General features: G+C 38.3%; 2 protein-coding genes across 5 annotated transcripts in view; one reads left to right on the top strand and one right to left on the bottom strand.

Annotated features, from left to right (window-relative positions):
• Window positions 1–13,173, top strand: part of Vps37a (VPS37A subunit of ESCRT-I) — a 33,191-nt gene extending 20,018 nt beyond the window's left edge. Inside the window, exons 5-12 of one of the 3 annotated variants that reach the window (XM_041644468.1) lie at window positions 659–884; window positions 2,850–2,920; window positions 4,232–4,359; window positions 4,447–4,505; window positions 4,588–4,656; window positions 9,304–9,447; window positions 10,401–10,442; window positions 12,441–13,173. In XM_041644468.1, coding sequence (XP_041500402.1) covers window positions 659–884; window positions 2,850–2,920; window positions 4,232–4,359; window positions 4,447–4,505; window positions 4,588–4,656; window positions 9,304–9,447; window positions 10,401–10,442; window positions 12,441–12,458 — 757 coding nt within the window. In that variant the 3' untranslated portion in view covers window positions 12,459–13,173. Of the gene's footprint in view, window positions 1–658; window positions 885–2,849; window positions 2,921–4,231; window positions 4,360–4,446; window positions 4,506–4,587; window positions 4,657–9,303; window positions 9,448–10,400; window positions 10,482–12,440 lie in introns of all 3 variants that reach the window. The other 2 variants (XM_041644466.1, XM_041644465.1) reach the window with 2 other exon arrangements.
• A 3,657-nt stretch (window positions 13,174–16,830) lies between these two features.
• Mtmr7 (myotubularin related protein 7) overlaps window positions 16,831–22,703 on the bottom strand; it is a 90,844-nt gene continuing 84,971 nt past the window's right edge. For both annotated transcript variants that reach the window (XM_041644463.1, XM_041644464.1), the window contains 3 exons: window positions 21,671–21,811; window positions 20,375–20,501; window positions 16,831–18,055 (listed from right to left, as the gene is read on the bottom strand). In XM_041644463.1, coding sequence (XP_041500397.1) covers window positions 17,693–18,055; window positions 20,375–20,501; window positions 21,671–21,811 — 631 coding nt within the window. In that variant the 3' untranslated portion in view covers window positions 16,831–17,692. The remainder of the gene's footprint in view (window positions 18,056–20,374; window positions 20,502–21,670; window positions 21,812–22,703) is intronic.

Raw genomic sequence — 22,703 nt, 5'->3', positions numbered from 1 at the left:
ATATGAATCTGTTTGTAATGTTTCTAATATTTTAGTAGCTCATGTATATATTTAATTTTTCTTTCAAGATCTCTAGGAAAAGTCTAACTTTAAGATACATTTTGCCCAAAATCAAAAGCCATTTAGCAACACCCACTTGTATAAATATTCTGGATAAAATGCTCTCAATAAAGAAACAAAACTAAATTATATCGTTGGAATATCAAAACTCAATAATGATGTATTTGACTTTTACAGAGAGCAACTGGATTGTTTGCTTTCTAGAGCATTCTTCCTCCTTTTTATAGGAACCATACTTTATTTTTGAGGTGCTTATAGTTTATAATTTATATAATTTAATTTAATTATAAACCTACTTGTCCCGGGGCTGGAGAGATGGCTCAGAAGTTAAGAGCATTGCCTGTTCTTCCAAAGGTCCTGAGTTCAGTTCCCAGCAACCACATGGTGGCTCACAACCATCTGTAATGGGGTCTGGTGCCTTCTGCTGGACTGCAGGCATACACACAGAATATTGTATACATAATAAATAAATATTAAAAAATAAATAAAATCACTTGCCCAAGCAAATTTCCTTATGTGGAAATGCATGACCCTTGTTATTTAGGGCAATTTAGTGATAATTTTATTCTACCTAATGATCTTCCCTTTCTTTCTTCAGCCTGTATAGTAATCCAGGTGGAATGGCTCCTTACCCTTCTCAAGGTTTTCCATTTCTTCCTCCATATCCTCCACAAGAAGCTAATAGGAATATCGCATCTTTGTCTGTAGCTGACACTGTTTCTTCTTCAACCACAAGTTATACCGCAGCCAAGCCAGTGGCTCCTTCATTTGGCATCCTTTCAAGTCTGCCATTACCTGTTCCTACGACAGAATCTTCAGCACCGGTTGGTATCTTCAGGAGTCTGTATTTTGTGCCTGTGAAATAGGTGTTCAGTCAGCTAGCATGTGTTATGTCCATTTACTGAGATAGGCATGAAATAAAAGATTAAATCATACTTTTTTCATCCCAAGTAAAAAAAACTCAAAAAGGTAACCAATAAAGAATTGCAAATATAGAGCTTCTATAGGTAGTGTAAGGTTATGGGAGACAACTGAGGTCATTGCCCCCAGAAACCAAGTAGAAATAGTAGGGAAATAATATCATTCCAGCTTTTTACTTTATTCCCAGTGCTTCAGACTATGCACATAATAGATGATCTGTGAAAATGAGGCAGATAATGGATGGGTCAGTTTGTGTTTGAGGCCAGATTTCTAAAGATAGTTATAAAATTTTGAGGAAACGAGAGGGTCCATAAAGCACTTGGTGATTGGAAACATTGGCAGAGGCCTTGCACTATATGCCAGGGAGCATGTTAGTAAAGTTGCCTATAACAGATCTCTCTAGCTGTTATGTGTGAACAAGGCACACAATGTGATTATATAGGAGAAGCAAGTATCCAATCAAAGAGGGTCTGTTGGAGCATTTTATTGGCTTTAAAATTGTATGTTCATAAATGAAACTGGTATCTGTTGTCATGTAAGATATGAAAGAAAAAAGAGACGAATATATGCATACAGTATATTTGTAGATTTGGAGGCTGGCATAATGGTCAGGCATTAAAGGCCTGTGCAATCACAAGGAACTGAGTTCAAATCCTCAGAACCTACCGTAAAAACTCCAGGCGTAGTAATCCATTCCTGTAATACCACTACTGGGGAATTAGACACAAGATTTCCTGGGGTTTGTTAGTCATCCAGAGCAGCCAAATAATGAGTTCCTGGTCGAGTGAGAAAACCCTGTTGTCATCCTCCCGCTGCCCAACTGAGAAAGAAACCCAGTGTGTTGATCTCCGGCCTCACCTCAACACACACCTATGCCTGTATTCACATATACACACAGAAAACACAAATACATAAATATGTGTATGCATATACATTATAGTCAACATTACTGATTTTTATAGTTTAGAATTATTAAAAAAAATGGACCTGAACAGATTTTGTTTTTCCAGAATTTTTCATTATTGTGTTAATAATGATTATGAACACACTATCGGTTAGTTTGTTTTTTGAGACAGGGTCTTAGTAGGTACCTCTTGCTTTCCTGGACCTCACTGTGCAGGCCAGGCTAGCCTTGAACTCAATGAGATCTTCCTATCTCTGCCTCCTTGCTAGTATTAAAGGCATGTGCTACCATACCTGGCAACAAACTATAATTAATATTTAAAATACTTTAAGGAAAAATTGGGGATATTCTAATACATAGACATCATAAACATTCAAATTGGTACTATGTTCTTCATCTACCCTATTATTTAACTTAAATATGTAACTAGTCAGAGTGCTAGCAATTTACTAATTTATGCTTGATGTTTTTTTTAAAAGAAGTATAGTCATTTACATCTATGAAATCCACAGGTGATTCTTTATACCTGTTATAGGTGCTCTCAAGAGATTTATTTTATAATCATACACTTCCACACAGGCTAATACAGGCTCTTCTAAGGCCCATAGCCAGTCCCCATCAGGAAAGGTATACTCATATGTATAACAGTACATTGAGAATGGAGGCACATGTATAGAACTCATTCCCCAGGAGGCAGAGTTCCAGTTCAGCCTGAACTAGTTAGTGAGTTCAAGGTCAGGCTGAGCTACACAGTAATACTCTGTTTGAATAAATGACATAAAATAAGTAAAAGTCCATTGAGAAACAGACCGATGCACAGGAAATGTGTGTACATGTGAAGTGCAAAGATGAAGTTGTGATAGTGAAAGCACTAATAGATGCAGTACTTTAAAGTTTATATCAGATAAATGGGACCAATCAAAAGTATAGCTGAGGTTTAATATTCTTCAAAACTCTTCTTTAGATTAACCAAAATGGTTTTGGTTATAAGATGCCGGATATCCCTGATGCATTTCCAGAACTTTCAGAACTAAGGTAAAAAACTTGAAGAGTAAAGATAGTTTTGTCTATTTTATTTATAGTTTCATATTCAAATTAAGTTAAATGATTTAAACTTTTTTCACTGTTCCTTCACTGTGGTTGTCTTAGTGGGTAAATGGTGTAAATCACCTTGTGTATGATAAATTAGAACGTGACTCGTCTATATCTAGGGATTGCTCTGATGCCAAGAATGATGGAATGATTACCAGGGCAACAGAAGTTCTCTTCCCTCACGTAGCTTGCAGTCTTTGATAATTATTTGTGAATATATTAGATTCTGATAATTGCAAAATAGATCTTTCATTATTTCTTTAGTAGAGTAATGTTAATGTTGTATATAGATGAGTAGATTAAAGTTAACATAATATATTGGCAAACTAGTTTTAGATTCATATTTTTATTCAAATTTATAGCAGATAAGATGGCAGGATTCAAGCTTAATGTACTATTTTTTATATAACGTAAGATGTGCCACAAATAAAGTATTTTCTGCTCCCTCCGTTTAGTGGAGTATCCCATGTACCACACTAAGGATTTATATTATCCATGAGGTTATTATTAAGACCATTGAGTGCAATTAAGAAGTCTTTGTAATTTTATGTCTACAGAATATATTCTACCAGGAGTGTACAGATTAAAGCCTGTGTGCAAAACTGTAATTTTAAAAAACAAAGTTTGACATTATTTGATTCAGTATTTTAATTCATGGGTAAACATCAGAAATAAGTTTTGAAGAATGCAAGTCCCACAACAGAAAAGAAACATTACACATATTTTATGGCTTCAGTATGCTATATAATGCTCAACTGTCAATAAATAAGACATCTATTTTATAAATACTATCTTTTCTCCTTTTTAAAAGTTGACCTACTATAAAAATTTGTGAAACATCAACACTATGGAAAGAGAAATAAAATAGTGTGATCAGCCTTCATATTTTTAATCCTCCCCATGATTCTCACTCTCTTGTTCCTCATGTTCTTCTATGCAACTATGTGGATAACTGTGGATACACATCAGGCTTACTCTATATGACTTCTTCAGTTGCTTTTTTTTTTTTAGTGCTGCAATGGGCTGGGCCATTCTACGTCAATCACTAATTTTAAAAATGTCCTACAGGTTTACATGCAGAGTAAGCTTACAAAGGCATTTTCCCAATTGAAGTTTTCTCCTCTTAGATAACTCTAGCTTGTGTCACATAAACTAGCTATCACACAGGTCATGTTGAAAAATTGAACATTTATCATCGTGGAGAAAAGCTAGATGATTGATGGTAACAGGTTGCTTTTTCTCTTGTGTCTGTAGTGTGTCACAGCTCACAGACATGAATGAACAGGAGGATGTGTTCCTAGAACAGTTCCTGACATCGTCACAACTAAAGCAAATCATCACTGACAAGGAAGACCTAGTACAAAGTATTGAGGAATTGGCAAGTATGTTTGCCTTGGCTTAAATTCACAAGTCCTCAGAAAAATGGGATCTGTGCTGGGAAATAATCCAGAGATTTATTTATCTTACAGGAAAAAATCTCCTTTTGGAGCATAGCTTGGAAACCAAAAGGCAGACCGTTTTAGATAAGGTGAGTTACTGGTGGTCACTTTTAACATATTGTTTTTATAGTTTAAAAATCAAGTTAAACAGAATTTTATGTTTTCTTTTAGTATGAATTACTTATACAAATGAAATCTACCTTTGAAAAGAAGATGCAAAGACAACATGAACTCAGTGAGGTATGACTGACTGGTTCTTTCTGGTCCTCATGGGAGCTGCTAGTCTGCAGTTCCTTGTTCACTGCTCTTGCTTTCACTTCATCAGAAACCGTTTATTACCCACCTGAGCCAATTATGCAGTAGTTTATAGGAAGATGAAAAATAATGTATGGAGCAGGTTGCAGTTTGAAAATGTACTGTGTATGTGAGTAATAACTGGAAAAACTTTAGGGTTCAACACTTATGTAATTGTTTATTGGTTTAGTTTCCAATCAAAAATAGTCTTGACCTTTTATACTAGACTTCATAAATATCATACTATACAGAGTATAAAAAGATACTATGCATTTAGTTTCAGTAAAAAGTATAATAACCAGTTAATTCCTAGACATTTTTAACAAAGATTTTTATGTGAACAGTCTAGTTCTCCAATTGTAGTAGGAAGCAAAAGCATAGAGCAGAAAATGTTAACATTTAAATACATAAATTTAAAATGTTTATGTATTAATGATAAAATCAAAAGTGAAGTTTTTTGGTTTTGTTTTTTAAAGAACACATGTCTAATATGGATAACACAAATATTGCCAGTGGGTATAATGAAAAACGAGAAAATAGGAAACCCAGCCAAGGAAAACCAAATGTCCTATAAAGAGTTCTGCTATACTTAGTGAGATTTTGTGGACCCCATTATCAACACAGTTCAGCTTTAACACTTTTTCTTACCCGATATTTATGTAAGATTTGTTCCAAGTGATTTTTTTCCACCCCTGAGACAAGGTTTCTCTGTGTATCCTTGACTGTCATGGAGTTTGCTCTATAGTCCAGGCTGGTCTCGAATTCAGAGATTCACCTGCTTTTCCTTCTCGAATGCTGAGATTAAAGTCATGTATCTATCTCCACAGCCCAGCTACTTTCAGTAATTTTTAAGTAAACAATATATTGTATAATTTTTTTCCTTTTTATTTTTTTTAAAAAGAAAAGAAACTATTTTTCTCATTATACATACCAATCCAAATTCCCACTCCCTCCTCTCCTCCCAATTCCTCTATTTAATCCCCAACCCCCATCCACTCCACAGAGAGGGTAAGGCACATTGCTTTGGGGAAGGTCAAAGGCCCTTCCTACTATGTCTAGGCTGAGCAAGGAATCCATCCAAAGAGGATAGGTTCCCAAAAAGCCAGTACAAGCAGTAGGGATAAATCCTGGTGCCTCTGCCAGTGGCCCCTCAGTCTGCCCTAGCCATGCAATCTGTCAACCACATTCAGAGGGACTAGTTTGGAGTGTGCTTGATCCTTTCCTGTCCATCTGGAGTTGGTGCGTGTTTAAGTGGGTGTACCCATCATGGTCTTAACTTCTTTGCTCATATTTTCATTCCTTCCACTCTTCAACTGGACCTCCGGAGCTCAGTCCAGTGCTCCTATGTGGGTCTCTCCCATCAGTTTCCATCAGTTGCTAGATGAAGGTTCTAGGATGATATTCATTAGTCTGACTATAGCGCAAGACCAGTTCAGGCACCCTCTCCTTTATTGCTTAGGGTCTTAACTGGGGTCATCCTTGTGGATTCCTGGGAGTTTCTCTAGTGCCAGGTTTCTTGCTAACACCATAATGTCTCCCTCAATCAAGATATCTTTCTTTGCTGTCATCTTTGTTCTTCCTCCATCTCAACTACCCCATCCCTCAAGTTCTCCGTTCTCCCCCTTCCTTTTCTCCCCTCCTCTTCCCCTTCTACCCTCTCACCCCCATGCTCCCAATTTTGTCAGACTATCTTGTCTATTTCAACTCTCCAGGTAGATCTATATATGTTTTTCTTAGGGTTTACCTTGTTATTTACCTTGTTACTAGGATCATGAACTATAGGCTCAATGTCCTTAGTTTATAGATAGTATCCACTTATGAGTGGATAGTATCCACTTATGAGTGAATACATCCCAATTCATCTTTTTGGGTCTGGGTTACCTCACTCAGGATGTTATTTTCTAGGCCCAACCATTTGAATGCAAATTTCAAGATGTCATTTTTTTTTTAAATCGCTGAGTATTACTCTAATATGTAAACGTGGCACGTTTTTTTTATCCATTCTTCAGTTGAGGGGCATCTGTTGTAATAGGAGCGGCGGGCCGCTTCGCGCCACCCGGCTAGCTTTACCCGAAATAATTACACGGAAACTAGGTTGTTTTCAGGTTCTGGCTATTAAAAATAATTCTGATATGAACATAGTTGAACAAATGTCTTTTTAGTATGATTGAGCATTTTTGGGTATATGCCCAAGAGTGGTATTGCTGGATCCTGAGGTAGGTTGATTCCCAGTTTTCTGAGAAACTGCCATACTAATTTCCAAAGTAGTTATACAAGTTTGCATTCCCACCAGCAATGGATGAGTGTTCCCCTTACTCCACATCCTCTCCAGCATAAGCTGTCATTGGTGTTTTTGATCTTAGCAATTCTGACTGGTGTAAGGTAGTATCTCAGAGTTGTTTTGATTTGCATTTTCCTGATGGCTAACGATGTTAAACATTAGGTGCCTTTCCACCATTTGAGATTCTTCTGTTGAGAATTCTCTGTTTAGTTCTGTAGCCCAGTTTTTAATTGGGTTTTTAGAATTTTGATGTCTGATTTCTTGAGTTCTTTGTAACTTTTGGAGATCAGTTTTTTGTCTGATGTGGAGTTGGTGAAGATCTTTTCCCATTCAGTAGTCTTATTGACTGTATCCTTTGCTCTACAGAAGCTTCTCAGTTTTAGGAGGTCCCACTTACTTATTGTTGCTCTCAGTGTCTGTGCTACTGGGGTTTTACATAGGAAGTGGTCTTTTGTGCCCATGCATTGAAGGCTGCTTCCCACTTTCTCTTCTATCAGGTTCAGTGTGGTTGGATTTATATTGAGGCCTTTAATTCATTTGGACTTGAGTTTTGTGCATGAGAATAGATATGAATCTATTTTCATTCTTTTGCATGTTGACATCCAGTTATGCCAGCACCGTTTGTTGAAGATGCTTTCTTTTTTCTATTGTATAATTTTAGCTTCTTTGTCAAAAATGAGGTGTTCATAGGTGTGTAGATTAATATCCAGGTCTTTGATTTGATTCCATTGGTCTTCCTGTTTGTTTTTATGCCAATACCAAGCTGTTTTTAGTACTATAGTTCTATAGTAGAGTTTGAAGTCAGAGATTGTGATGCCTCCAGAAGTTTCTTTATTGTGCAGGATTGTTTTGGTTGTCCTGGGTTTTTTGTTTTTTTCATATGAAGTTGATTATTGTTCTTTCAAAGTCTGTGAAGGGCTCTATTGGTTTGAGGGTAGGAATGGTCAGTCTTGCTGAAAGTCTAGAGATTGACTTGGGCATAGATAGAGCTGGACAGACTATGTCTGGGCACTGGATGTGGGTCCTAGGCTAGACTTAGCAGGTTGGCGATTATGTGTGTGTGTGTTTGGGGGAGTTCATACAGACTCACCAGGCTAGACCCTGGAAAAGGATGTGGGGGATCCAGCAGGTTGGAGGTAGAATGTGGGTTGATAGCAGGTCACTGGGGGTAGGGGAGGGTGGTCTTGTTGGAAATCTAGAGGTTGTTTTGGCAATGGGGTGTTCACACTAGGCTAAGTCACTGGAAGTGGGACCCTGTCTTGTTCTGGCTTATGGGGACGTGTGTGTCAGTGTTTATAATAGGGAGATCTCTTGGCTGTTCAGTCTTGTGAGATATCATATGAATGTTAGGATACTTTCTTTTTCCAATGAAGGACTCTTGAAATATATGAAATTGCATTGATTTTATAGATCTTTAGGGTTAGCATTGACATCATAACAGTATTAAATCTTCCAAGCGATGACCACTTATTTGTTTTCAGTGTTTTGTTTTTCAGCAGTGTTGTCAGTGTGCACTTAATCTGCTTCTGTGGTCATATTAAATCCCTTCAATTTTGTCACATTTGGTTCTTTAGAAATGAATTACTGTCTAGCTCACTAGGGCAGACAAGAACAGGAATACAAGGAAATGGAGTCACTGGGTGATCTGAGTAGGTGTTCTCACAGTGATTTAATCCCCAAATTTCCAGAGTAGAATAGTGATTTATCAGTTTCTCATTTAATAGTTTACAGCTTGTGATTTAGTTTCTTGTGTTTGGTATCTGTACTTGCTAATTTTATGTCAGCTTGACACAAGCTATAGTTATCAGAGAGGAGGGTGCCCCGGTTGAGAAAATGCATCCATAAGACTGGGCTCTACTCAAACCTGTAGTACATTTTCTTAATTAATGATTGATGGGAGAGGGCCCAGCCCAGTGTGGGTGCTGGCTTCAGTGGGCTGGTGGTCCTGGGTGCTATAAGAAAATAGGCTGAGCAAGCCATGAGGAACAAACCAGTAAGCAGTATTCCTCGATGGCCTCTGCATCAGTTCTTGCCTCAAGGTTCCTAACTTGAGTTCTGAGTTCTGTCCTGAATTTCTCCAGTGATGAATAGTAATGTGGAAGTGTAAGCTAAATAAACGTTTTTCCTCCCCAATTCTTTTTTTTTTTTTTTTGTCATGGTGTTCCATCATAGCTATAGAAACCCCAAGGTGTTGTCTATCCAAGTATTCAATGTGAAGATTGCTTTCCATACCTCTGCCTCATTTTCCTTCTCTGAAATTGATATGAGAATTATGGACTAATGCAATGCTTGGTTTTTTTGTTTGTTCACAGAGTTGTAGTGCAAGTGCCCTCCAGGCAAGATTGAAAGTAGCTGCACATGAAGCTGAGGAAGAGTCGGATAACATTGCTGAGGAGTTCTTGGAGGGAAAAACTGAAATAGATGATTTTCTCAGTAGCTTCAAGGAAAAGAGAACAGTATGTGATACTCTTCATTTGAGAATGAGTGACAACATAATAACAAATTTTAAGTGTGGTCATGAGTAAAGATCATTAGTGCAGACCAAGCTGGAGTTTTGAGTACTGAGCAGGCTCTGAAAAACCTGTCTGGGGAAGGATGGCAGCACCTACTGTCGTTCTAACCCTCTTAGTTCTGCACACACAACAGGTGATCTAATGAGAGTTCTCTTGCAGAAGTGATAGTATCTGTATCATTGGGTCAGAGCTGGTAAATCAGCTTAGTTTAATCTTAATAGCTATAATCGTCTCCTGAAAAACCACCTTTTTTATACGTTGCATAATTATAAAGTAACCTATAGAGATTAAAAATACAATAAATAATAAAAATAGAACAGCTTCTATTCTGGTGTTCCCATTGTATTCAAGGAAAACAATCTGCTTAACAATTTCATACTGGTTAATATAGGCCTAAATATTTACCCAATCTCTGAAGTCATACTTGTTATTTGGTAAGTTTTATGAAATGTTTGTGTGGGGGTGTGTGCTTGTGTGCGGGAACCCTTTAAAGCAGACAGGGCAAAGTTTACTCTATTTTTCATGAGAGACAATTGAAATTCAGAGATGGTTAGTAACTTACCTGTGATTAAAATATTAGCAAGAAATTGGTTTCTGACCCATTCTATTCTGTATAGCTACACTGAAGTTTATGTTTGTTAGTCTTCCATGATTAACAAGAGTATGCTTTACTTCTTTGTTTTTAAGCACAGGCATTTGAATTAGATCAGGGAAGTTTGTAGTCAAAAGATTGTTTTCAAATGGAGCTCAGTGCTTTTCTGACTAATTATTAGCTACCTTAAATGTTAAAAACTTAAAAGAATGTTAACTAATTGAAATATTCTTACTTGGAATTCTGTCATAATGTAGGAAGTAGTTGGAAAACTGACTGGTATTTTAAATAATTTGTCTTCCAGATTTGCCACTGTAGAAGAGCTAAAGAAGAGAAGCTTCACCAGGTGATCGCAGTGCACAGCCAATCTCATGCTCCTCTGTAGGTGAATCGCATTTCAGCTGGTATCTCAGGGCTATTACCAAGTATTCTTTAACAAGATAGTTCTTCACAGTGTCATTATAGTTGTTATATGTGATACAATGCTGATAATTATATATTAAACACACCATTGTATAAGTAAGCCTGCAGCTAGTAGAAACCTTTTAGTGTTTTCTCAGTGTGAGGGTGTCCTTAAGGAAAGCTGCATTTTTCCCCTGAGGTTAGCTTACCTGTAGTGTTCTTTCTGCTGCCATCTTCTCAGCCTTCAAGCTCTGTCATCCCTCCTCTACTTGTTTTAGGGATGTTTTCCTTACAGAAGAATATCTTGCCCTGTATTAGTTCTATTGGTGTGATAAAATACCGTGACTAAGACAAGTTTAAATGGAAGAGTTTGTGTTTATGGTTCCTGAGGGAGAGTCCATAAGGATGAGGGAGGCATAGCATCAGGCTGCTGGAGCAGGAAGCTAAGAGACCATATCTTCAACCACAAACACAAAGAGTACAGGGAGACTATACATTCTCAAAGTCCGCCCACCAGTGATATACTAGCAAGGCTGCACCTGATGTGGGAGTGTCATATATCAATCTGTTGATTTCATTGGTTAAGCAATAAAGAAACTGCTAGGCCCATTTGATAGGCCCACCCTTAGGTGGGTGGAGTAAACAGAACAGAACGCTGGTAGGAAGAGGAAGTGAGCTCAGACTCGACAGCTCTCCTCTTGGGAGCAGACGCCTCAGAGAGACGCCATGCTCCTGGCTCCTGGGCAGACACACACTATGAAGCTCCCACCCAGGATGGACATAGGCTAGAATCTTCCCGGTAAGCGCACCTAGGGGCGCAACACAGATGATTAGAAATGGGCTAAATTAATATGTGAGAATTAGCCTAGAAGAGGCTAGATAGACATGGGCCAAGCAGTGATTAAATGAATACAGTTTGTGTGTTGTTATTTCGGGCATAAGCTAGCCGGGGTGCTGGGAACGCAGCCCCACCGCCCCCCAAATTACTACAATTGGCGCCCAACGTGGGGCTCGAACCCACGACCCTGAGATTAGTCTCATGCTCTACCGACTGAGCTAGCCGGGCGGGCGGCTGGGGTGCTGGGGACGCAGCCCCGCCGCCCTTATTACTGCATGCACCACCTCCCAAAACAGCACCATGTATGTGTTCAGATACCCAAGACTGTGGGGGACATTTCTTATTCTAACCACCACATACTCCAGCAACCTTAATATAAACTTCTTGTTGAAGGAAAATACAAAGTTACCAGAGAGCCAAAATGAAAAGGTAACAGCCCAGTTACTGAGAGTGGAAACACTGGAAGCCACTTAGGAACCAAAACAGCTCTTTTTTTCTCAGGCTGGCAGTTTCTCATTTCTCAGTCTGATTTTTGTATGTGGATTGCTGGGTCAGACCCATTTCTTCCCATGTGTTCAACAAGCTACAACTGACCTACATCAGCATCCCTCTTTTCTTAGTAACCTAGCAACCTTTACTGCTTGAAGCAGCTGGTTAGAGGACCGACCGAGAGTCTCTTGGAGTACAAATACCTAGGAGAGATGGGTGCATTCTCTCCCCTAATCACATGGCTAGAGATGGGGACCACGTGGTTCTGCACCCAGCCATCTGGGCTGAAGGAGTAGACTTTGTGGAGGCACATATGGGATTCTTTGAAAAGAGAAAAAAAAGGTGGTAGGCGTTTCTCAGTTTAATTCAGATTGTATTGATTACCACCAACTCTGAACTGTTTTGATCTAATTTCTAAATTGAGCTCATTTTTATACTTTTTGTGTTTACCCAAGCTCAAGAAGTAGAAATATTATATAGGACCATACTTAATAGTTTCCTTACCCAATTCCCTCCCAGTCATGTTACAGTGAATCTAAACCAGAAGACAGTATAAAGGAATGAGAGTTTCTCATCTTAAATTAAATCTTAAATTTAAAATTTTTTCCATTCCAGATTTTCCTGAAAACATGAATCAAGAAAGAAATGGGACACAAAACTAAGCACATTGTTTGATATTTATGACTTAAGAATTGGCATTTCATGACCATGGCTGAACTCCAGATGCACTCTATAGATTGTATACATGACTGAGTCTGTTTTTGTATAGATTAGAATGACTGCTATATTTGTTTTGAGAAATATTTCTGCACTATTTGCACTAAAAATGTTTATTGTTGACAAATCCTGTATTTAAGTTCCTCTACTATTCCTAATTAAACGACTGTGCATGTGATTCCAGCTAGTTTTATATTTTATAAAACTGACCAACATTTGTAGTTTTAAATGGAGTTCATCATTTCTTTATCAAGAATGGTTATTACTTAGATTCTCTTCGTGTCACCCCACCCCCGACACACGCGCGCGCACACACGCACACACACACACACTCTCTCTCTCTCTCTCTTTCCTAGATAAAGGAGAGTGGAGAAGCTGCTCTCTTAGTTTCATTTTCACATAAAGATGCATTTGGGGAGCGGTGGAGGTTAATGTACTTGTTTGGTTTTGTTCTGGAACAGGCTTTCCTGTGTAGCCCAGGCTAACCTCAAGCTTGTGATCTTCTTACATGTTTTACTTAAAAAAATTTCCTTTTCATTAAACCAGTCCAATACAGACTTTCATGCTAATTAAAAAAAAAAAAGCTGTCTATGGGTTTTTAGTTAAATAAAGATATTTTTTATATTTCAAATGTTAAAGACATCCTTTTTTTAAAAGGTGGTAAATCTAAACATTAAAAAGTTTGTGAAATTTTATTACTTATTGTAATTTAATCTTTTCCTAAAATTAATTTTTTCTAAGAAAAAGGCTTAGTGCTAAGTAATATTCAGTCTTAATTTTTAATGAATTTAATTTTCTAATTTGTACTTGTATTCACCAATTTGTGTTTATATTGTGCCTCAGAATGAACTTATTAAAGTACATAAAGGTGAAAATGAATAAGTACATACCTGAGGTTTAGTAAGGCAGTATCTAAATCACTAAATACCCTAACATTTATTTGCTCAATTGTCATTCCAAAGCCTGCATGCATTATAATTTGTCTTGTTTTCATTCTTCTTATTCTACATGGCTTTTGTAATATAATTTTAGAAAATATACAAATATTTTCTATTGAAAAATATTTCATGTTTGTCAGAGACATTCACATGGACTGTAGAGATCCAACACTAGCTATACACTGTTATAATACCTGTCTTCCTGGCACTGTTTCTAAGGGCATGCTATTTAATTCTCAGAATGGCCAGATGAAGGGTAAACTTGTTATTCCTGTTAAGGACATATGGGTGAGATATTGATGTAGTAGTATTTCAACTTTGGGGCATTCAGCGACGTTCCCTTACTGCACTGGTGCGGAGTTTAACATTCCCAGCAGTCACTGTAGTTGGTATGGAATTTATGAGTCACACACAGTCTGCTTGCTTTTGTAAACTGGGCATGCATATCCTAGAACAAAAGACAGCAGACTAAGCTTTGGAGAACATTGATTCAGCTACTAAACACCACCAGCATTGTAGAACAGCTACCCAGAGATAGATAACCCAAGTGTGATGTCTGGTGTCTCTGTGCTTCTCTCTGTTGCCCCCCCCACCCACATGCTTACCCAGAACATGCTGTTTATACAGCCACAGGAGTAAGCCTGTGGCATTTTTCTTTAAGCTTGTATTACCCACATTTCCTTGTTTGTCAGTTAAGGAAGCATAATTTATCCATAATTCAGAGACCTTCTTTAGAATTCAAATATTAAACAGACCTCTGACCAGTTACTTGCATTTAACAAGTTGAAACTGGCTACAGATAGGGATACTAAAAAATGTACTGATTTTACTTTAGTGTAAAAATAGAAGACTGTAAAGAAGGCCTAGGAATTAAGACTACCTCAGGTAGGATTTGTCATGGATAGTAGTAATAAGTCAAAGAGGGAATAATAAAGGCATCTATTTCAATATTGGGTCAAATTTTCAGAATAAATTAACACTAGGGAATTAATTTCAAAATGCAGAACAGAGCTTGTTTGACTACAGTTTGCATATTTAAAGTGGAAGACAGCTAAGATTGTGTTGAAATAATTTTTTGTTTTTGTTTAAGGCAGGGTCTTTAGCCCAGATTCTCCTCTAACTTGCTGTGTAGCTGAGGGTAACCTCGACACTCTTATCTTCCACCTACTGAGTACTAGGCTCATGTATCAGTAAGCCCAGTTCATGTAGTGCTTAGGTTGAACTTAGGGCAGCTTCAGTCATGTGAGGCAGGCACTCTGCCACCTGAGCTCTTTTCAGGAATGAAAATTTGTACTGCGTAAGGAACTCAGTGCCAACCTATTTGTCATGAAAGCATGAAGACCTGAGTTCAAATCCTCAGAACCTATATAAAGACCGGATGCATGGTAGAACATGCCTGTAATTCCATTACTCCTCACAAGAGAGGAGGCTGAGAGAATCACTCCAGGAAGCTCTGCCTACCAGTTTGTGTGGTGGACAGAATAGCAGCAAACAAGACCCTGCTGCACACAAGGTGCAGGGCAAAGACTGATACCTGTTCTCACTTCAGCACTGGAGCAGAGGCATGCACACACACATGTGCACACACACACATGCAGATTTAATTTTAAAAAAATCATTTGAAGGTTTATTTCTTATTTTTTATTTAAATTTGTCATTGACTTGTTCAAGCATGACCAAAATTCTTTCCTTTTTCATATAAAGTTGACTTTAGTATTACTAAAAGTAACAAATCACTTGAGCTGTAACGATGACTGGCTGGGAAGTCCTGTGTCTTGAATCAGTTATAGACATAGTCCCTGGAACTCTACCTTAAATAATAAAATGCCTTATGACCGACGCCTGATTTAAATGAACCTGAGGTTCTAGAGATTTTAGTCTTGCTGAATTGACCGTGGTTTGTCCAGGCTCTCTGGAAACACAGGCAGTAAATTTGTATGTAGTTTCACTGCGAGGTTAGCTTGTAAAAAAGACTCAGTGACTACATGCTTACATTACGTCTTGTAAAAGGATGAGGGTAACAAAAAGTGGGTGGCTCTGATGTCGAAGGTGTCACATTAAGATATATACACACACACACACTTTTTTCAAATGTCATCCAGTTTGACATAGATGCTGCTTTTTCTTTCCTTTTATTTATTTATTTATTTATGGCTTACTATCTGCTTTAAGAAATTAGGCAACAGTGTCTCTAGGAGTGGATACTAAATAATGATAGAAAGAAAGCCAGGAATGATGGCACACACCTGTAATCTCCGCACCCAACAGGCAAAAGCAGAAAGATCTCGAGTCTGAGGCCAGGGCTGCATGATCAGATACTGTCTTAAAAAAAGAAAACACGAAAGAGGAGTCTTGTTATAAAGCTGTAAAGCCAGTCTCACCATATCACATGTGTTTATTAGCTATTAGACTATTAAATAAGACTATAAAAATGAATAAATATTCTTTACTTGTGATTGGGGAACTTCTCAACAGAAAATGCTTGGATTTAACATCTAAAAGTATTATACTTACTTTATTTTTATATTAATATTTTTATATTACAGGCCTTTAGTATATTAAAATCATCTTTTAAGTGTGAACACTATTATCCTGTATTACATTATGTGATGTATGTATAAGTCAGACTAGAGGTTTTCGCAGTCTCTTGTCCTTTCTTATTAATGTATTTCTATTTCCACAAAATTGAATACAGTATCTGATATAAATTTTCACATTGTAAAATACTGTTATAAAAACTAAGATTAAATTTATCTCTTTATTAGAATGTACTAATATTGTAAAATCATACAATAACATTTCAGTGTCTTCAAACACAGCAACTCCATTAAGAGTCTTCCTATCAAAAGTTCAATTCAAATCCTGTTTTTAAGTATGAGATGGGAATGATTCTGTTCTAAACGTGCACTTTAACAGAAACTTCAGAAATGGCATTCATCAGTCAACGGTCATAAGATACTGCTAATGTTACTGGAAACATTAATGTGCTATGTCATTTGTAAAGTGACCAGCACTATAACTATAACCTTTACTCCATAGACATGATGTAGGGGGTTGAAGAATGGCCCCAGAGGCTTATATTTGAATGGTCAGTTCCCAGTTGATGGAACTGTTTGGGAAGGATTAGGAGGTGTGGCCTTGTTGGGAGTATGTCACGGTGAGCTGGCTTTATACTTTGAAAAGCCCACACCATTTCCAGTTGGCTCTCACTGCCTCTGGGTTGTTAAGATGTGAGCTGTCAGCTACTGCTCCAGTGCCATACCTGCTTGCCTGTGCTGTATCCCTCTGCCATGATGGGCACGGATTCTAAACCCCTCAAATTGTAAGCCCAAAATAAATTCTTCTAGTTGCCTTGGTTGTGGTGTCTTACCACAAGAGAAAAGTAACTTAAGACATGCAATTCCCTAGTTCCTCACTAGAGTTTCCCTTGCTGATGTATGACTGCCTACAAAGTTCACAGTGTTGTCATTTAGAATCAGGTTGGTGGTGGCCCACAGTTTTGGCAGGCACAGTCTCTGAAATAATAAAAGGTTGCTAGAGTTGCTGTGAGCTGATATCTGGATTCATATTTGAGATAGAGAAAGTGAGTGAGACTTCTGCTTTATGAGATACTACATCCATGTTTAAAAAGAAAACATACATGTTAGCACTTCTAAGTGATAAAAGCAGAAGATACTCCAGAGGGAGAAATAGAATTTAAAATAGTATCTAATTAGATGTTAAAATAATTATCCTACCTGAAATATTAATTCCACAGCTATTTAGGAATATATTTATTAACAAAAAAGACTATTTTCAATGCTTATTTTCAAAAATATTGGTAAAGGCAGAAGGAAATGTCAAATGTTTCAGAAAACAAACTGAATCTGGAAGTGAAATAATTCTAAACCATTAACAGGTGGCGAGAAAGGAGAGGAGGGCTTTCTGAGTAGATACATGCTATGCCAGGGAAAACGTGTATGGACCACCTCTGGTGATGATGGTATGCTTTTTCATAGTGAGTCTACCATGAGCCTTGGGAATGGTGAACACTTCTGATTTGATAAAATAACTGGCTATTGAGAGACTATATATTTTTTTTATTTTCGTAGCTTATTTTATGGTTCTTAATGGAACGTGCCATTTCTTAAGATTTTTTTTTATTATGAATTGCACTGTCCCCTTAATTTGGGAGTTTCTTTGTCTTTTACTTTGGAACTCCAAAGGGAAACTTCAAGCAGTGAGAAACACAGCTTCGTCAGAGTCCCGGTCCTTGCCGCTGTCTTCGCTGGGTGCATGCTCACCACCACTTGGAGATCGGCAGCTCAAATCCTCCACCCCAGACTCTTGGTCGCTATTCACTGACAGATCAGGATCTGAGCTTTTCAAATTGTCTTGGGTTAGGATCAGAGCAGAATCTTCATCACCCTGGGAAGGGCTCCTGGACGGGAAGGACTTCATGTTTCCACTGTAATCCTGAGGAGTGTTGGCTGTGCTGTTGTCTGAGGTAGAAAATCCCGAGGGTTTGCTGGGTTCGCTCTGCTTACCCTTCACTTTGGTGCCATTGAAGTGAACTTCCTGAATCTTTTCTAGCCTCTAAAAAAATTAATAACAACTTTGAGGAAAGTCATAAACAGCTTATTCTTATATATAAGCATGCCTTATTTTAGTCATTGCCTTCCAGTAGAAGATAATGTTAAGGACAAGAGTCTTATGTCAGGTGAAAACCAATGTCATGAACTCGAATAAGATTAACTGAGAGCTTGCTTTCTTCACCTCTAATGTAGGATGGTAGTAACTGCCTTGACGGATTCTCTATAATGTGAACAATGTAATAAGTGCCTGGATGTAAGTTGTCTATACAATTTGCCATAGTTTTTCCCATCCTGTTAACTGTAAACGTGAGCTTTTTTTAATTTTTAAAACATTTATTTTATGCATATGGATGTTTGTATATATGTATGTACACCATGTATGCGCCTGGTACCTGTGGAGATCAAACGCGGCTGCTGGTTCCCTTGGAACTAGTGATAGACAATTGTAAGCTGCCACTTGAGTGGTAGGAATTAAACCTGGGTCCTATGAATCCAGACACAAGTATAGCATCCCCTGGATGTTGTCACTTGGGAAGATAAGCTGGTTGATTTCACGGGAAAGAGCAAAAAGCAATGTAAAAGGCTGAAAGAGCAGAGCTTGGACCTTGCAGTAGCTAGAAAGCCACAAACACAGGAAGCAGAACATGTCCTGTAAATGGGCATTTAACTAGAATTTAAAGGAATTTATGGTAAAATATCAAATATTAAGGAATTTTAGCTATATAAGAAACAAATAGGCATTTTATGATTAAGGTACTTTTGATTCTACATTATTTTATGATTTTCAACCAAAGAATGCTATAATAAGTAGGACCCTAAGAGTCAGAAAGCTTGGATACCTTTTGAAAAAATAAATTAAATTGGCCCAACAAGAGGGGACTTTGGCAAAAGGGCTAAGATGCCTCCAAAACTGTAAACTTGATCTGTGGCTCATTTCAGTTCTCTGATTTTATTCCTTAGTCCAAGGTCTCAGCTTTATACCCAACCTTGTAAATGTGGATTTCTAGGCTTGGTGCTCAGGCACCCGAGTCCTTGGAAAGCTGTATCCTGCTGACAGTTAAAAGAGCTGCTTCTCTCTCCAGTAGTGTACAAGAGCAATGCAGAACAGAGCTCTCCATTACCAGATGTTCCTTTGACGGTGGCCCATTTATACTAGAATGACCATTTAGACTTATCTCAAAAGTACTCCAGTCCAACACAGGAATGTTGACAACCTTAAGCTTAGCCTGAAAGCTGATTTCTTCCAGTGTACTATGAAGTACACTGTCATCCACCTCCAGCTGACTCTACTGTTGGCATACCTGTACTGTAAAGCTCCATTTTCCTAGGCGCTAATTCATAGTGGGGATCTGCAGATGAGTTTCCACTGGTCACAAAAATTCAGTTTGAATTTGCCAATTTTATGTAGGCTGTTATCTGAGAGGAGTTCACATTCTTGTCCAGTACCATCACTGCATTCAGCCTTCATGGTAATGCTTATTTATACACTACATCAGACTGTTTAAAAAGTCACATTGCATTTAAAATTGTTTAAAACATTTTATATGTATGTATGTGTGCCTGAATGTAAGTATGTGCACTACACGCATCCAAAGCCTGTGACAATTAGAGCCATCAGATCCCCTGAACTGTGGTTACCTATGTTGGTGAACCACCATTGGGTGTGGAGAAGAGTAGTGCTAACCACCAAGCCACCCCAGCCCCATGTTATTCTATTTAAAACACTGATTCTCACTTGAACATAAGGTTCCAAACAACAGGAATTTATTGCCAGCTTTTGAGAAGAAGAATGGTAGTTTTAGGATGAGCGAATCAGAATTGATAGTATTCCCTGAAGATGAAGATATGCAGGAAACACACACACACCACAATGTCTGCCCAATAATGGAAATTATACATACACACATTATACCAAGTACAGTCAATCTAAGCTATTTACATATCAATGCAGTATCAAATGAAATTCTTAAAAGTTGAGCAATATCAGTTGAACGTATTCAATTTTGCTTTTTCTCATTTTCATGCCCTGCCTTTTAAAAGAAAACTTAAGTACTTTCAAATAACAGTGATGAGAAAAATAAAATGTACTGACCAGTAAATATTTCAACAAACTGAAGTGAGCCAAAACTAACACAGATGACTAAACAGGTTTCAGTTTGGGCTTTTATCTGGGTATTCACCCAAATGAGACTATTTTGTCTTATCCACCTCCTAAAAGGAAATGGCTGCTGCTATATTTATGTTGTAGACTTGAGGGTCTTCCTCAAGGTAATGCTCAGCAAACAGGCACAGAAAATGGTATAAGCAATAGAAGACTCACTCCTTGTAGGGCCTCAAGTTCTTCCTCCAGCTGCTGGGACTCCTCCTTCACGGCCATGAGGTAATCTGTGACAGACTGGCGAGGCTGCAACCCCTTTTCAAAGCGGTTATACATTCCACTCCAAAACCTGGGGAGGAAGGAGACCACAGCCCAGGCTGGAAACTCACGATCTCAAGCCTTGTCCTCAGGATCACAGCCCAACAACACTAAAAACCATCACCAAGTTATAGGCTTGGAAAAGCAACTACTCAGGTTGGTATTTTTTCTAGGGTAGTTGATTTCTTTTAGAAAGAGGAAGTTCATATAATACTGAATTAAAACAAAAGTTTTTTTCTATAATAGACCAAATTAGTGTATTTTTTTTATCATTGGAACTTTGAGAATTTGTGATATATATTTAGAATTTCCACTGCAAAGGAAAGCTGGCTTTTAGACTTGGAACAGCTTTCACTTTAGGATAACCACCAGAAACTGCATTTTCAATAAATCTACCCAAGACAGCAAGCATTCTACAATGCAAATGGAACAGATGTCATGGGGGTTATCCCTATGCCTATAAAAAAGCGCCGTGAGGGCAAGAGCTCTCACTATCTGCAGCACATAGAATAGTGCCTGAGCCTCAGGAAAACACTATTAGTTATGAGTTAGTAATAAGTTGCAGTAAAAATAACTGTAGCGTGTCTTGATTAGTTTTAAAAATTGCTATTTTGCACAAACCATGCAGGCATTTTTGATATAGAATATTTGACTATGTTGTCAGAAATAATACCAATGTAACTAGGACTAAAATCATCTTTAGGAAAAGGACCCACAGTGTGTGTCAAACTGTTTGTTTGCCATTTTCTGGCCTGACAGGAATCATTTTATCATGAAAAGAGACTGAGAACATGTAGCACACATCCATGTACCTGCTCTCCATTCTCCCTACCCTAATACCATCTTAAAATCAATGGTTTCCACAGACAAATATTTCTGCCAAACCTGTGCTTTCAATTCTACTTCTACAGGACTTCATTTTCCTTCCTTTCTCCCTCTTCAAACAATTACCATAGTGAAAACTTTTATTTGTAAGGACCTTGTGATAAAGCATCAATTTCTAAAGGGAAATGCACGTGTAAAGCTGTGGACCGAGAGAAACAGCACTGCCAGCAATAGCACCATCCGAGAGCCAGTTATCCTCTCTGCTGGGTTTATGTCCAGTAAAGCCTTGAAGCTCAGCGTTCACACTTTGGCCTCTGAATGTTAAGTCACGCCAATTGCAAAACACATGAGGCAAATTTCTGAAGTCGGACTTACTTATATGTGAAGTTGCATGGAGCTGTAGGCAGATGAAGGCTCCCCTGCATCTGACTGTGGTTAGCTCTAAATAGAGGATTGAGGTAGTCAGCCCGATTCTTCCATAGGTGTGACCACAAAGAGTAGGTTCTTTCTTGAATCCTGTTATAAAGAAAAAAAAATGACTCAGCTTAGTTCTTCTAAATAACAAGTATATTCCAGCTGGAAAAGAACTAGTAATTGTTATCTGAGGCGTTAATACATAGCAGTGACGTTACCATCTGCCAGTGGCTTCTTGGCATGGTACAAAAGTGTTCTTAGGATTCTCCTTACTCCATTACTGTTTGTACCAGCCTTGACAAAATGTTTGCATATTCTGAGTATTTAAAAAAATATCAGTTACATAGTTTCATTCAGTTTTTATCCTCAATCAGTTATTGGCTTAACTTTCCAAGCACTATGCTAAATGCTTCGGTTTTCTTTCATTTAACCCACAATTCCTGTTTCTGAATGAAGAGACAAATGACCTCTTCCTATCCCACTCAGCTTACATCCAGATCCCCACACCCCCTGTCTCCCTCCCTCCTTTGGGGCATAGCGCCTCCCTGCCCAGCCTGCAAGGGCGCTGGGACCGAATCTGAACCGGGAGGACATAGGGGTGGCCGGTAGCTCCTTTGTTCCCATAGCCTGCCCGCAGCGAACAGGGTGGGCCCTTTGTTCGCGAGCTAACCAAGCAGCGTGGAATTTCGTTCTGGGCACCGAGTGAAACATCATTGTGGAGAAACATCTCTGGGGAGTGACATCACTGGGAAGGTACATCAGTGGGCAAGAAGACCTGATCCTATAAAAGAAGATCCAAAGGGGAGTATTGGGAGGAAGAGATGGGCAGACGCCAATGCAGGAATTCTCCCAACAATCTGAAAAACAACACGAAACCACCAGAAGCCAGTGACCCCAGAACAGGAGGACATGAACACCTTAATCAAGAAGAAGTAGAAAAAACTGACTTCATGCAAGTGATTGACACCCTTAAACAGCATATAAAAAACGCCCT

This window comes from Microtus oregoni, unplaced genomic scaffold, assembly GCF_018167655.1.
Source record: "Microtus oregoni isolate MIOR12 unplaced genomic scaffold, Mior012 000096F_ref0000112, whole genome shotgun sequence".
Lineage (NCBI taxonomy): Eukaryota > Metazoa > Chordata > Mammalia > Rodentia > Cricetidae > Microtus > Microtus oregoni.
The sequence above is the reverse complement of the archived record's forward strand: the minus strand, read 5'-3'. Positions and strand labels throughout refer to the sequence as shown.